Source organism: Lontra canadensis, unplaced genomic scaffold, assembly GCF_010015895.1.
Source record: "Lontra canadensis isolate GAN:19392208 unplaced genomic scaffold, GSC_riverotter_1.0 scaffold50, whole genome shotgun sequence".
Lineage (NCBI taxonomy): Eukaryota > Metazoa > Chordata > Mammalia > Carnivora > Mustelidae > Lontra > Lontra canadensis.
This window is the reverse complement of record NW_022631044.1, coordinates 9144389-9160339: the sequence shown is the minus strand read 5'-3', so window position 1 is coordinate 9160339 and position 15951 is coordinate 9144389. Positions and strand designations below refer to the sequence as shown.

Sequence of the window (15951 nt, the reverse complement as noted above, 5' to 3'; positions counted from 1 at the left end):
AATATCTAGTGTTATGAAAGACACCCATGGGTGGGTAATGATCTCAGCAGCTACACTGACAGTTTCTCATGTTCTAATTCACCTTCAGAAATCCATGGCATCAGTTTTTTGGCTAAAGTAATGTCAGTTAGTGACATTTGCAGCAAGTATAAAAAAGACCCCCCATGGCAGCCATTTTTATTTGATTCTTAAGATCCAAAGGCTGCTGAAAGAACAATTGAATGAAGTTGAGGATTGGAGAAGCTTGATTTTCTTGTTCTCTGTGAAATGAAACTCTAGTCTTTTTATTCCCCTTCCCCTTAAAAGCAAAAGTCTGCTAGGGGGTTGTAGCTGTGTCAAAGCCGCTGGGATGCCACTGCTGATCACTTTAATTACTACGACTAAGGAGGGTAAAATTAAAAGTAGCACCATTGAAGCAGTGGAAGAAAGCTTGCCTAGATGTCGGTGAACTGTGAAATATAAAAATTGCATACCAATACATTTTTATGGAAAGGAAACAAGGAATTACATTACTTATTCTTGAAGAGTTTGTCCTTAAATTGTTCAAGTTTTACTAGTGCATCTATCTATGGCAGATTGTGGACCATTTCAGAACGATAAGGAAAATAGTAACTTGAAGACATGCTGTGAAAGGACTAAATATTTTTTCAGTTTATGTCCAAAGTGGTTAGTTCTGATCCATTTTCTATATCTGAAAATACTTAAATTTGTTGTATTGAAACACAAGCTCTTTGCACCATAACAGGACTTTTGCCTAATTCTGGAAACATTAGTAAAGAGAAAAGCAAAGCTTAAATATTCTACATTTAGCACTTTTACGAAGGCTTATAATTTAAGATTGGGAACCTAAGTTTTAAATGAATAGAAACAAGTTAGTTTCTCCTCACCTCTATACAGAGCAGTTTAGCCTGATTTGTAAAGCCCAAGAGTAAGTTAAAAACAGGGTTTTTAAAAAATTACAATATCAGTAGGGCCTCAGAAACATTCTCTGAACACCAGTTATATAGATAGGACCAGTGCTTTGAAATGAGACAATGAGTTTCATTTTTACTATACCATTTACAAGATGTATGACCTTGGGCAGTGTTTTTAAGTGAGATTCGATTTCTATCAAATCAGAGAGATAGTAGTTACCTTACAGAATTTTCAGTACTGAACAAGACAGCATGTGTGAAAACAGTGGGCATAGGCACAGAGCTACTATTTACCAAAACATTTGTTATAACCTGCTTTGTAAAAAGATGATTGTGGGGAGGGTTGCCTTCCAAAAATACAGCTTGCATTAAACCATCCCAAAGAGTGCATCCATAATACAAAAGCTAGATTATCCTATATAACAGTGTAATTCCAAATAATACTGTATGGCAAAAGGTAAATGTCATCAGACTCATTCATAGAAATAGGAAGCCTGACTACTTCAGTTTACTTAAGTTTTTTTAGACTCTGCAGGTAAATGAAAGATACATAAATTTCCTACTATATTGGGTTTTTCAAGTGCACTTTTCTTTTTAGTGACATCCGTCTTCTAAATTACCTTACTTCTGCATCCCAGTGAAAATTTTCCTTTTTTTTTTTTTTTCCAGCAGTCACAGTAAACGGATGATTTATTTATAGCTAAGTAATTCACTTTTGTCTCTTTCAAATGCAGAGCAGTCAAAACGGCAATAATACATTTCTACTTAGGTAGGTTCAACAAACCATTATTGTCAGAAATACTCATTATCTACATATTTGAGCAGTTTGTGCTGGAAGGTGTACAAAAATAATCTTCATCTGTACTCTCTGGTCATTTTGTTCCTTTGACATGAACAGTATGTCTCTTCTGAGTAAAAGATCCTATAGATTTTGTCGCTATTCTGTAAATATTACTGCAAAAATCAACTATCTTAATGGAGCTTATATATAAAAATTAAAATGAAATAGTTTTACTTTTAATGAATCTGGAAATTAATACTATCAATTAAAATTATTGCATAATCAATTGCTATAATTACAGGCTTTTCCTTTTGACCTTAACACTTAGCTTCTATTTTCTCAGTTGGTTCTTTGTCTTAAGGGAAGTTAATGGATAAGAAAACAAACAATGCAGATATGCCATCCCACTGGAGAGCTCTAGGCCCAGGCAAAATTGTCTCTGTGGTGTTAGGACATTAGTAGAAAAGTAAATCAAGGCAATCTGATAGGGAACTAGAATTCTGTCAATCAGGCTCAAGATTTTGTGCTGTGTCCATAAACTTTGTTTACTGTAGGGTTTTATGAGTTGTAACCTGCCCTTGCAGTCTGTTAATGAGGCTAAATCTTGCTACTTGAGAATTGAATTACAGCACACCTCTGGGCTAATGGTTATAAACAGAAAGTCCCATTAGGGCTGCATTCTGATTTGTTCATTTGCATTTTTTTCTATTGTATAGAGAACAATGATGGGTAAATAGGTACAAACAAACAATTTACATGGAAATTGATAAAGTGTCCCTAATTAGTATTTAGAGTTGGTTTTATTAATGATTGCCTGCATTAAATTGCACTCTTGGTAAGCTCTCAGAAACATTTGCAGATAGGAGTATTATTGGTGGGGGGAGGGAGACAAAGAGGAGGTAGTAGCTTGTGAGGAAAAAAAATTAGGTTCCCATTTCATATTTGGAAAGGTAGAATCATTTATTTCATTTTTAACTCAGTTAAGATGACCCAAGACCACTTCATCTTAGTCTGAATCATCGAATGCCAGCTCTGCAAGAAGTTATTATTCACGCAGTGAAATTCACTTAAACCTGGTTGCCTGAGGCATATCAAATAATGGTTTTTATTAGTGCTCTTAACTTTTCTTAAGTTTGAAAGATGAAAGTTTAGTAAAAGCTCAATTTTCCTCAGTTGGTCGTGTAATTTGATAATTTTTGGCATCAAATATTTTAGTGGTTAAGAGCAAGGGCTCTGTAGTCAAACAGACCTAGGCTGGACTCCCAGTTCTGAAATCGATTCTAGTTTTGTTGTGAACTTGAAACCCTAAACCTAAATATTCTCATCGGTAAAAATTGGAGTGTGAAAATTAAATGAGATCATGCATATAAAGCACTTAGCACATAAAGCTAAGATATATCAGCAACTGTTACCAGGATGACCATTAGTGGGCATGTATATCCTTGTACATCCTTTTATTCCTAGCATATTTTCCAGGTTCAGAAGTATTAGTAGAGAACTGCAGATTTATGCATATTACTCTCCCATCTTCAGTCTCACCCTGCCTGATGCATACTACTTCTCTAATTACAAGTAAGCCTGTGTCTCTAAATATTAAGAAAATATTCCTCATGTTAGATCTCTCTTCTGCTCCTTCCACAACTACCACTAACCCGAGAAAGTCTACCACCTCATCTTTTCCTTCCTTCTCCCCTGATTCTTCTTTAAAAATAAATTTTATTATAAAAGTAGTACATGTCTATTACAGAAAATTAGGAAATGAAGACAAACCAAAGTAAGAAAACAAAAATATCACATTTCCACACCCAGATAGCTCCATCATAACAACTTTGCAAATATCCTTCCAAGTCTTTTTCTATACATATATATTTATATGTGTATTTATTTTGCCAAAATGACAAAATAAGGTTATTACCATATAAACTTTTTTTTTTCAATTTGTATTTCCTCTCATTTAATCCTATGGTTATATTCAGATTTCTATAATTGATTCAGCAGTGTCCCTTACAATTTGTTTGTCCCAACCACTGTCTAACCCAGGATTGTACATTGCATCTAGTTAGGTTTTCTTTTGTTGGTGGTGATGTTGATTGGTTAGTTGGTTTTTGTTGTGTGTTTGTTTTCATAACTTTCTTGTTAAAATGACCAGGTCAGTTATCATGAATACCATAACTTTCTGGATTTATTTGGTTGCTTTCTTGCTGTGTCATTATCATGTTTCTCTATCCCTCATGTATATGATCAACTGGAAGTGATTTAGTGGATTCACTTTAAACATTTGGGCTAGAATATTATTGGTGGTGTGTACTTTATGTCCTTCACATCAAAAAATTTAACATATGGTTGACCCGACATTAGTGATGGCAAGATTTAGATGTAGATTAGTGGTCCCTAATCCCCGATTTAGCTCTGCCATTTGGTTCTCTACATTTACAAGTACGTTTTCTCCTTGCAATTAGGAAATAATCTCTGTGGTGTTGCTTAAGCATATGTTCTAATTACTATTGCTCTGTAAAAACTACCCCAAACTTAGTGGTATAAAAAAAAATTGTTTTGGGGTGTCTCAGGGGCTCAGTTGTTTAAATGTCTGCCTTCATCTCAGGTCATGATCCCAAGGTCCTGGGATCAAGTTCCACATTGTGCTCCCTGCCTCTCTCTCTCTCTCATGAATAAATAAATAAAAATATTTTTTAAATTGTTTTTATGCTCTCAGATTCTGTGGGTTAGGACTTTAGACAGGGCACAGTGCTTTTTCTCTGTTGCACATTGTCTGGGGCCTGTGCTAGGGAGACTTGAACAATTGGGGGTTGACTCAAAATGGGTAAAGGCTGAGGTCTTCTGAAGGCTTCTTCATTCACATGTCTGGTATGTGGGCCAGGAAGACTCAAGGCTTAATTTGGCTCACATGACAGCTGGGTTCCCAGAGAGTAAAAAATGCAAGAATTTTAAGAGATCTGGGCAAATGGGGTATGACCTTTCCTACCTAGCCTTCAAAATCACCCACCACTCTTACATATTCTACTGATTATAATACAAGTGCCTAAAGCTGGCTGAGATTCAAGGGGAGAGGAATAAACTCTACCACTTGATGAGGGAGTGGCAAGGTCACATTGCAGAGAACATGTGGAATGAGAAATACTGTCATGGCCATCTTTGGAAAATACACTCTGCCACAGCATAATATGAATTATCTAGATTCCCATCAGACATTTATCAAAGAACTTTAACAACTATTAATAATCCGTGCCAGATTCATTCTTTTATGAATGACAAGGTTATGTTTTTGTAATTTTACCTCTTAAAAATTATTATAGCTGTTATTATTATATAACATAGAGCTTTCTCTCATTGACTGGGCCTATTTAGTTACCCTAAAATTCAGTTCTTGCTAGAAGGAGAAGATAATTGCTTGATTCTTTTCCTCTAATTATAAGTTTTCAGAGGAGTTGTTTTAAAAACTGCCTCAAATGAATGTATACGTCCTCCTAAGAACTTAAAAAAAAAAAAATTTCCCCTTTATTCTTTTCCTCATTCTATTTTCCCTTTTTTTTTTTTTTGAGATTTTATTTATTTGTTTGACAGACAGAGATCACAAGTAGGCAGAGAGGCAGGCAGAGAGAGATGGGAAAACAGGCTCCCCGCTGAGCAGAGAGCCCGATGCGGGGCTCAATCGTAGGACCCTGGGATCATGACCCGAACTGAAGGCAGAGGCTTAACCCACTGAACCACCCAAGCGCCCCTATTTTCTTTTTTTTTTTAACATTTTTTCTATACCCAAAATGGGGCTCAAACTCCCAACCCCAATATCGAGAGTTACATACTGTACTGACTGAGCCAGCCAGGTGCCCCATCTAAGAACTTTTTGAATATCACAGTGAATTAATGACTTTTCATTGATTTCATGTGTGATTTCATTGATTCAGTTCATTGCAATCATTGTTCTTTTTGATACTGAAATTGTTTCAGTTTGTCCACTTCAAGCATGTCTGGGTCCATTTGATACCCCTGTTAATCTGCTCCCATTAATTTTGACAGCTCTCATTTCTAGTCATCTCAAAATGTGTGGAAGAACTGCTTAGATTTGAGCTCCACCAATCTGGTGTCTACCCCTGCTGTCCCTAATAGTATTGCCTACCAAGTTTGATTGCCCCCCCTCCTTTTTTAATTTATTTGAGAATGAGTGAGTGAGAGAGAGAGAGCACAAGTGATGAGGAGGAGCAGAGTGAGTGGGAAAAGCAGCTTCCCTGCAAAGCAGGGAGCCCAGCATGAGGCTGCATCCCAGAACCCGGGGATCATGACCTGAGCTAAAAGCAGACACTTAACCAACTGAGCCACCCAGGCGCCCGTTGATTATCCTTTATAATGTTCAGACTCACTAACCTTTCACATTTACTGCAGCCATTTTTCATGAAAGTCTCTTGTACTTTGATTTTCATGATATATCAGCATTCTGGTTCTTCTGCTCTTTACATCCTTTTCTTCTTCTCATCTAAATACAGATATTTTCCACATTTTAGTCAGTAGCTCCCCTTTTTCTCTGTATCTTTCCAGGTACTTGCAAATATTCCTGTAGTTTCAGATCTGTAGTCATAGTTTGACTTCATTCCTAACATGAATTTCACTTCCCAACTACCTCCTAGCATTTTCACTTGGATGTCCAGCCAGCCTCTCAAACCCAATCTGTCTTACTCCTAACTTCCTCTCCCTCCCTTCCTATAGCTCCTCTTAGTTTATTTTTAGTGCCTAAAGCTAGTGCCCCAGTTTTACTAGCTGCCCAACTTCAAAACTGAATCAGCTTCTTTCTTTCCACCACATCTAATTGGTTACCAAGAATTGGTATAGGTACCAATTCTACCTCTAATATATTCGTACACTGTCTCTTTCATTTCAGTTGCCACCATCCTACTTCTGGATCTCATTACAGCTTCCTTGGACTGTTATGAGAGCCTTCTATTTAGTTTCTTTCCAGATTCCCTGTGCCATCCTGTCTTATACACTGTTGTCATACTCATCTTTCTCAAATAGCACCTCTGGTTGGTCATTCTCCTAGACACACATACTCAAAGGACATACACACAAAACCAAACCTTTAATTGACCCTTACTTTCTTTATAATCAATCACCCTGTTGGACGGGGCTTCTACAGTCTTATCTGCCCAGCTTTATTTTTCTTGCCTTGTCTTTCTCTTATTATTTTTGCCCTGTGCTCAGGAAAACTAGACTATGTGCTTTTTCTCCATTGTACTCTCTTGACTCTGTGTCTGTGTGTTGTTCCCACCTCCTAGTTTCTCTAACAGTGACTACTGTTTCTCTAACTTCTGACTACCATTTCTATGCCTCCATGATGCCGTGATCCCTTCTGTTTTTCCCTCAGACAGAAATGTTCTTTTTTTTTTTTTTTAAGATTTTATTTATTTATTTGACAGAGAGAGAGCATAAGCAGGGGGAGCAGCAGGCAGAGGGAGAGGGAGAAGCAGGCTCCCTGAGCCTGATGTGGGACTCAATCCTAGACCCTGGTATGATGACCTGAGCCTAAGGCAGATGCTTAACTGACTGAGCCACCCACGTGCCCCAGAAATGTTCTTTCTTCTGAACTCTTGGTGCAGTTTGATCAGACTTCCTTATTGTGACCATTTTATCTTGCTCTATATTAGAAACACTTGAGAGTATAAGTTACAAGTTTTTGTGTTTGAAATTTCTATAGCAAGTACCAAGTACAAGCTATGTCCTAAGGACCAGATACAAAGATAAATTAGATGTTGCTCCTTCCTTCACGTAGCTTAGTTCTATTGATAAGGAGGCATTTGTACAGTTAAAGGTAATTTGACAGTTTTTAAAAGTAATAACACACACACATACACCCACAAAACTGTAGTTACACAGATGAAGAGCTTTATTCCACCAGTGGGGAGGAGGGAAGAATAGTCAGGGGAAATTTAGTGGATTTAAAATGAATCTTGAAGAATGAGTTAGAAGTTAAATAAAATGGGAGGACATTCCAGGAAGAGGAAATGACATATGCAAATCTCTGGGCATGAAATTATACTGTACAAGCAATTCTGTGTGAAATGGATGTGAACTTTTATGGAGGTTGGGAGAGGTTAAGGGTGGATAACACTGCCAAAGGTATGTTGGGGCCACATTATTTCAAGTTTGTTTGCTATAATGCCGTATTTTATGTATTTTCCAATTTACAATGAACTTTCACGTTGATTGTTAGTATTCATTATAATCTTTTTTTAAGTAAGCAGAAATTTCAGTTATTATCTTTAGGTTTTAGTTATTTTAAATATTAAAATACCATATTAGATTTTATTTCTTTTTTTTTATTTCTTTTTAAGATTTAATTTATTGGGGGGGGTGCATGCACAAGTGGTGGGGGAAGGGGCAGAAGCGGAGGGAGAAGCAGACTGCTTGCTGAGCAGGAAACCCAGTGTAAGGGCTTGATCCCAAGACCCTGAGGTCATGACCTGAGGTGAAGGCAGATGGTTAACTGACTAAGCCACCCAGGCACCCGTTACTTTTTCTTCTTAATGTGCATTTTGGGGAGAGAGGGAGTAGGAATGGGGATAGTACATCAGTACCCAATTCTGATTTAAAAACTACCAACAACTATAACTTGTATAACTAATATACTATCTCCATTCTACTCCAGCCCCCTCAAAATACTATTTCTTATATATGATCAATATACTGTAGCAGCATTTAATAATATTGAAGATGTCTGTTAGCCAGTGCTCTCTCTATACCTTTATTAGAAAATAGCAAGTTAAAGTCTATTTTCAAAAAATAAGGTATTAATTGAAATTCTGTTTTTAGTATTATGACTTTTTTCTGTAAGCCTGATTATTTTATTAATAATAGTCACTACTATTTTCTCAGTTATATATGTTGCCAAGCATTCTTTAAAGGCTAGTTTGAGTTTTTAGCAGATATTTTAATACAGTAATTTGTAAATATTTTTTAAAAATCTGATTCTAGGATGTCTTTTAAAAATGGTGTGACATCCAACTGATATAGAGCATCCTATTTATAATGTGGGCCAAGCACCATGCTGTAAACCAGTTACTATCATGATGATCAGATTGAAAATGAAATTGCATTTCTGTCAATTACTGAGTTGGCAACTGTTCAATATATCTTAGCAGCAAGATGAAGAGCGACGTCGGCAGCTGAGAGAGAGAGCTCGTCAGCTAATAGCAGAAGCTCGATCTGGAGTGAAGATGTCAGAACTTCCCAGCTATGGTGAAATGGCTGCAGAAAAGTTGAAAGAAAGGTCAAAGGCATCTGGAGGTGAGTTAAAGAATCTTGTATCATATTCTACAGACAACCCAGAAATCTGCAGTGAACCTTCGGGACATTTTATTCTTACTTCAAAATGTTGCATCAAATACATAAGTTTCTAACCTATTGATATGTTGCAAAAAACCTACAGGAAGCTTAGTAAATCAGAAGATAACTGCTGCTGTTTTCCAAATCAACTTGTTGGTTTAATTCTTAACTTTCTTAGAAGTACTTTCTTAGAATATGATTTAGGAAAAAACTCATACAAACTTTGGTTTATAATTCCCCACGATGCCTCATTAATTGTGAGTAAAATGCAATCAGGTTCTCAACATCAAGGTCACGAGACTTGTTAGTGGTGAGCTTTGGCATGAAAGATTTTTGTTCGGACTCGGGGATCTTTAGAAAGTAGCTTTAACAATGATCTGGCCTCTTAGCCTGATGTGTAAGGATTTTGGGTAAACCTCATATCCATTTCTTCTTAGTCTCCTTATTCTAAGAAGGTCTTCTTCAGTATCTGCAAAAATTATTCTCAGCTTGATATTAGGACAGGACTATAGATACAATTAAGGAGAATTTTGATTTTGCCTCTTAATGCTCAATTTGGGCATCTTTGACTTGGAACTTTTTACATTTTTGTTTAAGAGGAGTATACTCAAGAGACCTCTGGGTTTTTGTGTTTTGGGTGGGTTTTTTTTGTTTTGTTTTGTTTTGTTTTTAATTTGAAAGGTGTATAACCTATTTATCTACCAAAACATGCCAGGTACTTGTCCTGAGTTAATCTTAGAATGCTAAGATCACTCTGAAAAGTAGGCAAGTGTGGACTCGAATAAGACCTTAGAGAACTGAAACAGAAGCTATTTCAAGGTCGATGATAAGTTTCTTCAAAGGAAACTGAAACTTACTGCTGCTACTTCTAATTGATTCCTTATATTAAAAACTTCCTGTTATAGAGAATTCCAGTTAAGGCCTATAGCATATAACTTTCCATCCCATAAATTTGAAAACTGCTTTCCTAAACAGCTGTGTATCTGTCCCTCTGGTCTTCTCAGAATGTTTATTTTTTTAAATCCTTCATCTTACTTTTCAACTCCTATCATTCAGAATTTTTATTGCAGTTTCTATACTGTCTACCACAGTTTTATAGTAACATCAGTAACTATTCATAGCTACATTTATATAATGCTATGATAATTTGCTTTCATTTACTATTAATAACAAGATGTTTCTTTGGCATCATAAAAGTTCCAGGTATTCTAAGTAAGTCATAAAAATCTTTGCCTTTTTATATCTCAGAATATAGGGAAAAAACTCATATTCTTAACCCTCCATATAAAATATTCTAAAGCTACTAATGCTCCCTTTCTGTGGCATCATAAACTCATAGGAGAAACTCATAAACTCATCATAATAATAGGATAGAGAGGCATCCAGTGTCTCTTTTAATATTTTTTTCAGTGGTGAGCAAATAATAATGCTATCTTAAATAAGCTATAAACCCTAGGAAGGCTAAGAATTAAAAGTTTTAATTAATTACTCTTTGCTATTACTATTTTTAGATAGTTTGGTTAATGTTAAAATGAAGTCTCAGGGTTCAGGCAGATGTCACTGGATGACAATTAAGGTTTTATCAAAGACCATGAATGGAGCTCATTCCAAAGTCTTCTCCAGCACTGGTGCTGACTGGTCTTTTGCTGCTAACTTTCTTATCCATGTGCTCCCTCCTGATCTGTTGTTCTTTTCATGAGATCTTTCAGCTGCCTCTTCCTTTATACCTTCTCATTTTTCCTTTCTCCTCCTAGTCTAAGGTGCCACTTGATCTGCTTTTTGGAAGACTCAGGCACACTGATCCTCATCTTTTCTTTCTTATATCTATTTTTATATCTTCTTCATCTATTTTATTTTTATGGATAAACCTTGTGCCCCCATCAATCAGGTATATGCCTTCTAATAATCAAAGCCAAGCTTCTTCATTTGTGAAGAGTCATAGATAGGAAGGGTCATCTGTATAACCTGTCTTACCACTATAATCCAACCCCAGCTGAGACTAAGCCCGGACTAGACTAGGTAAAGAGACTTCATCAGTGTGACAACCCAAAGAATGGGTATCTTCCCTAATTGGTAACTAGGGAACATGAAGACCTGATTTTGGCATCATTCTGTAGTCAACAAAGTAAATAAAAACAAATGAGGAATGGATTTGCAGAGGTAGCAAAGAAGTATAGACTGAACAGGGGAAGCCAGGTGAAATGAAGAGGGAACGGGGTTCAGTTGAAAGCTAATGAAAACCGGAAGAGTCTAGACTCTGTTCCCTAAGAAGATCAGTGTGATGTCAATCTCACGTATACAACAGGGATGATAACACCTACCACACAGGACCATTGGAGATGCTACGTACAAATAGCTAAGTGCAAAGTCCAGCTGCTCATCCATTCTCCCCGTGAATGAGGTTAGAGGTTTTCCCAAGTTTAGAGCAAACTAGCCCACAATTAAACAGGTGACAGACTCATTTTTCAAGATGTTAATCGGTCTAAACCTGGATCTTCAGGGTCCATTTCTCCTATGGGACACGCTATATTTTGGATATTGAAAGCAGCAACATATCAGATGGAAGGCTCTTGATCAGAGCTAAGGTTGACCTACAACAAGTGGAGTAGGTGTATTCCCTGACCTCAATAAAGGTATATAGATCAGACTAGGTTTGCTCTGGCCTCAAGGTCTAAGCTGAAGCTGTTGAGGTTGGGAGTAGGGGAAGAGACTGTTAAGACAAATTCCTGCCTGACATTCAACTATTATACATATGCATTTATCTAATGAGCCATGAGAGTCACTGTGCTAGGCCAGGATTTAGCAAACTTCCTGAAAAAAAGGGCTGAAGGTAGATATTTTAGCCTTTGAAGGCCCTGTGGTCTCTGTCTAAACTACTCGTTACTGGCCTTGTAGCCTGAAAGTAGCCTTGAACATTATGTAAATGAATGGGCCTGCTGGTTATTTACCCCAAAGCTGTGGTGTGCTAGATTTTTCCCCCATGCTATAGTTTGCCGACCCTTGCATAGCAAATTAGAAATTCACTTCGGTTCACAAGAGTCTAATTCCTAAGGGAAAATGACCTTATGAGGTTGATAAGTCAGGGGGGGAAATTAACAAATTAGTATCTACTCTTCTATTATCTAGTGGGAATCATCCAGTCTGAATAAGGAATAGTGTGAAAGGAGAAGAGAGAAATGAGTAGGGACCAGCCTAGATGGAGAATGAGGGTAGGAAGATTCTGGAAGCAGTGTTCCAGAGGGACAAAGGAGAAGGATAGTCAAGAGCTGAAATAATAACGAGGAAACACAGCCTGGGGATGTGTTGAACATGATCATTACTCAGACTCATTGCCCAAACCTACTTGAAAAGCTTGCTTTTTTCTGTTCCCAAGCAGCAACCTGTCTCAGTGAGGAAAGGAAACTTAGTAAATTTGAGAATTAATAAGCTTTTATTATGACCAAATAAATTTTAAACTTTTGTTAATGGTCCATGGCCACTTGGAAGGAGGCATCTATCCTGTTTTAAGATTATATTATATCATATATTTACTATATAATATATGATTTATTAAACATAATATGTATTTTATTTATTCTATTTATTTATTTATTTATTCTATAGTTTATCACTTTGGTCTGAGTTAGCTTAGGGTCTCTTAACTTTTTAATGGACATTTTTGCCACTCATTGACTTAGATAAACTGGTGTTCTTTGTTTTTACATTTCAAGTGTATAAAGGAAATTTTTTAAAATTTCATCCATGAAAATGTTTGTATACCTGTATTGTTTTTATTTTAGTTATGGCAAATAGACATCTAAATTTGTTAAACCAAAATGAAATCTTATAGGCCTTCAGTAATTTTTATTTCAGCTTCTATTAATAACTATACTTGTGTTTTCTGTCTTATGTTTGATTTCTGTAACTTTAAAAATCATTAATGGTATAGGTACCTTCAGTGAGAATTTAAAAATCATGATACAAATGAGAAAATTTTTTCCGAATATATTTTCTGAATATATCTTTATGATCACCTCAGTGTCTTTATGTAAAAGTGCTTTTTTTACTGTCACCAGATTCCCTTTTTTTTTTCTCATTCAACTTATTTGTAAATGATAAGTGTTGTAACACTGGCCTTATTGCTATTAATCATACCACTGGGATTCCCATTTTGCTTATAGTGCTGCTCAGTGTCAGCTGGAATGCACTGTCTCATTCCAGTGCATATCCAATCTCCTTTTACCTTTTTTTGCATACATTATATATGCCATATTTGTAAACAACTTCTGTTGGGTCTCTAGTTTACTTTCTGCCATGCTCATCTACTAAGTTTTCAGTTATTAGCCATAAAGATAAGTAGATAAATAGATGTCATAGACATATACATGCTATCTCACACACACATGCACACGCGCACACTTTAGTTCTGCTAGAATGCTTTTAGACTATTTCCATAGGTGTTAAGAAATCTATAACATTAATGTTGAAAAGAATTCAAGGGTATGTCTTAAAAACTGAAGCCAGTGAATGGAAAGAAAGTAGAAATCCATTCTCAAGAAGACTTGAGCTGTATAGGAGATCAATTTTTACTCTTGCCCTCCTCAATAGTAATCCTTTTATCTAAGGTTAGCCATACATTTATAAACACTGAGTTAACTCACTCAGCATTGCTGGTGAGTGGTAATGTAAATAGAGTTCATTTTGCTGGAAATAAAATGAATGGCACCCATTTAACATCACACAGGAAACAAGGATTATATACATGAATAATGAAAGGAAGGACAATTTTCTACATATCCCTGGAACCTGAAACTACCCATATCTGACCACATTTCCAGACTGAGCTCTTTCTCTTCATTGCAATGCCATCCTTCTAGTCACTCAGACAGGAGGGTCAATTTTGATGTCTGCTTCACCCTTCTCCTCCTCACTATCCCTCCCCAGCCACCAACCATCCAGCCAGTAGGTTTTCAAATCACATCATACCCACTCCCAATTCTTATATGCTAGGTTAGGCTCTCTGTACTGCTTGCCTGGAGGTTATCACAGTCTACAACCTTGATTTCCTGCCTCCAGCCTTTCAGTTCTCCAGTCTGACATCTAGGTCAGCAGTCTTGCTCCCATGAAGGATGATTTCACATGTATAGTACACACCTGTGGGCAATCCCTTGACCACTTTTTTTCACATAAGAAAGCATATCAGAATGTAAGCAAAAGTGATACTTTAGGAATAATATTGAAGTGCCTGTAATTTATAAAAGTCATAAACTTCAATGCATGTATTACTACTAATTATTTTATACATATTGACAACTCATTACAATAAGACATTTAGATAGAAAATGGCTTTTATAGGCTACTCTTAAAGAACACAGTGCTGATCATGTTAGAGCACCAGTATCTCTCCATTCCCATTAAGTAGAATTTAAACTTCCCATTCTGCCCTTCAGGGCCCTCTGGACTTTTGCCTTTCAAGACTTACCTCCCTTTATTTCCTTTCAAGTATACTTTGAAGGTTAATGCTTCCAAAGAACAATTCCTGGTACTGTTGGCAAAAAGTAATCTTTCATCTTTCGCATTTGCTCTGTAACTTACTTTTAGCCCCAAACACTTACCTGTCCTACATAGTTTTGTAGTCTCTTGAATGTATACCTTTAAAATACAATTAAGTGTCTTTACAATTTGGTATCTCTTCAACATCTTGCAGTGTTTTGCAAATTGTAGATACAGTATGCAGAATGAATGTCGAATTTTATGATTTCACTCTAGGTTAATTATGGTCAGTAATAATCAGTAGAGGCTGGTTGGCAGCAACAAAGTACTGCACTCTAAAAACTGATTGTAAACTCTCTCTGGCAGAGTAATACAAGGAAGTGTTCTAAACACTTATTTAGCACTCAGGAAATCCTTGTTCATTCATTTATGTTTATTGCAAAATTATTTAGAGAAGAATTTTTGAGGATAATGAAGATGCTAACATAAAAAATTCTCTCAGAGGAACCTGGGTGGCTCAGTCGGTTGAGCGTCTGCCTTCAGCTCAGGTTATGATCCCAGGATCCTGGGATCAAGCCCCAAGTCAGGCTCCTTGCTCAGCAGGGAGTCTGCTTCTCCCTCTCCCTCTGGCTGCCCCTCACCCTGCTTATGTGTGTGTGTGCACAATCGTGCATGCTCTCTCTCTCTGTCAAATAAGTAAATGAAATCTTAAAAAAAAAAAAAAAAGTATCTCTCAACTGATTGTACTTAAATAATGTAGCCAAGTATAATGCTTTAGCAATTTGAAGGCACTTAGCAATGTCTCCCCCGCCTCCTCAGGGTCATTTCTCAATCTTTTTTTCTTTGTTGTATTCTTCTAAATGGCTTACGTAGTACACAGAACATCTTCAATAGATGTAAACTATTATTATTAATACTGACGATCATAGTAAGTATTTACTTGGGGAGGCCCCAAATCAAACACAAAGGCATGCAGGGAAAAGGACAGATATTGAAGGATTAAGCCAAAACTATGGAATTTTGGAGTTTTTCAATTGTAATAATGTTGTAATACTTCACTTAATAAAAGTTGCCCGATAAAATGTTAACTGTAGAGTAGTAAGGATATTCTTTGACTTTCAGGGCTAGACAGGTATTTCTCTAAAATATACACTGTCAATAAAAAAATTTAAAGCTAAACCTCTAACATGCATATCCAGTTAGTGGTATGCTTTTTCAAATGCATAAAATTCAAAACTACTTAGCCAGTTTTATCACTTGGATTTAGAAAGGAAAAAAGTATAAAATAGAAAATTTTAACGTTTAAAAAAAACCTCCACTGGGGCACCTGGGTGGCTCAGTTGGTTCGGTGTCTGCCTTCAGCTCAGGTTATGATGCCAGAGTCCAGGAATGAGCCCCTCATTGGGCTCCCGGCTCAGCAGGGAGTCTGCTTCTCCCTCCGCCCCTCACCCT

The 15951-nt window shown here is 36.6% G+C and overlaps 1 protein-coding gene across 11 annotated transcripts in view; it reads left to right on the top strand.

Moving 5' to 3' along the window:
• Nucleotides 1-15951, top strand: part of EHBP1 (EH domain binding protein 1) — a 412862-nt gene that overhangs the window by 343718 nt on the left and 53193 nt on the right. For 9 of the 11 annotated variants that reach the window (XM_032873810.1, XM_032873813.1, XM_032873809.1 and 6 more), the window contains one exon: nucleotides 8841-8988. In XM_032873810.1, coding sequence (XP_032729701.1) covers nucleotides 8841-8988 — 148 coding nt within the window. The remainder of the gene's footprint in view (nucleotides 1-8840; nucleotides 8989-15951) is intronic. The other 2 variants (XM_032873818.1, XM_032873814.1) reach the window with 1 other exon arrangement.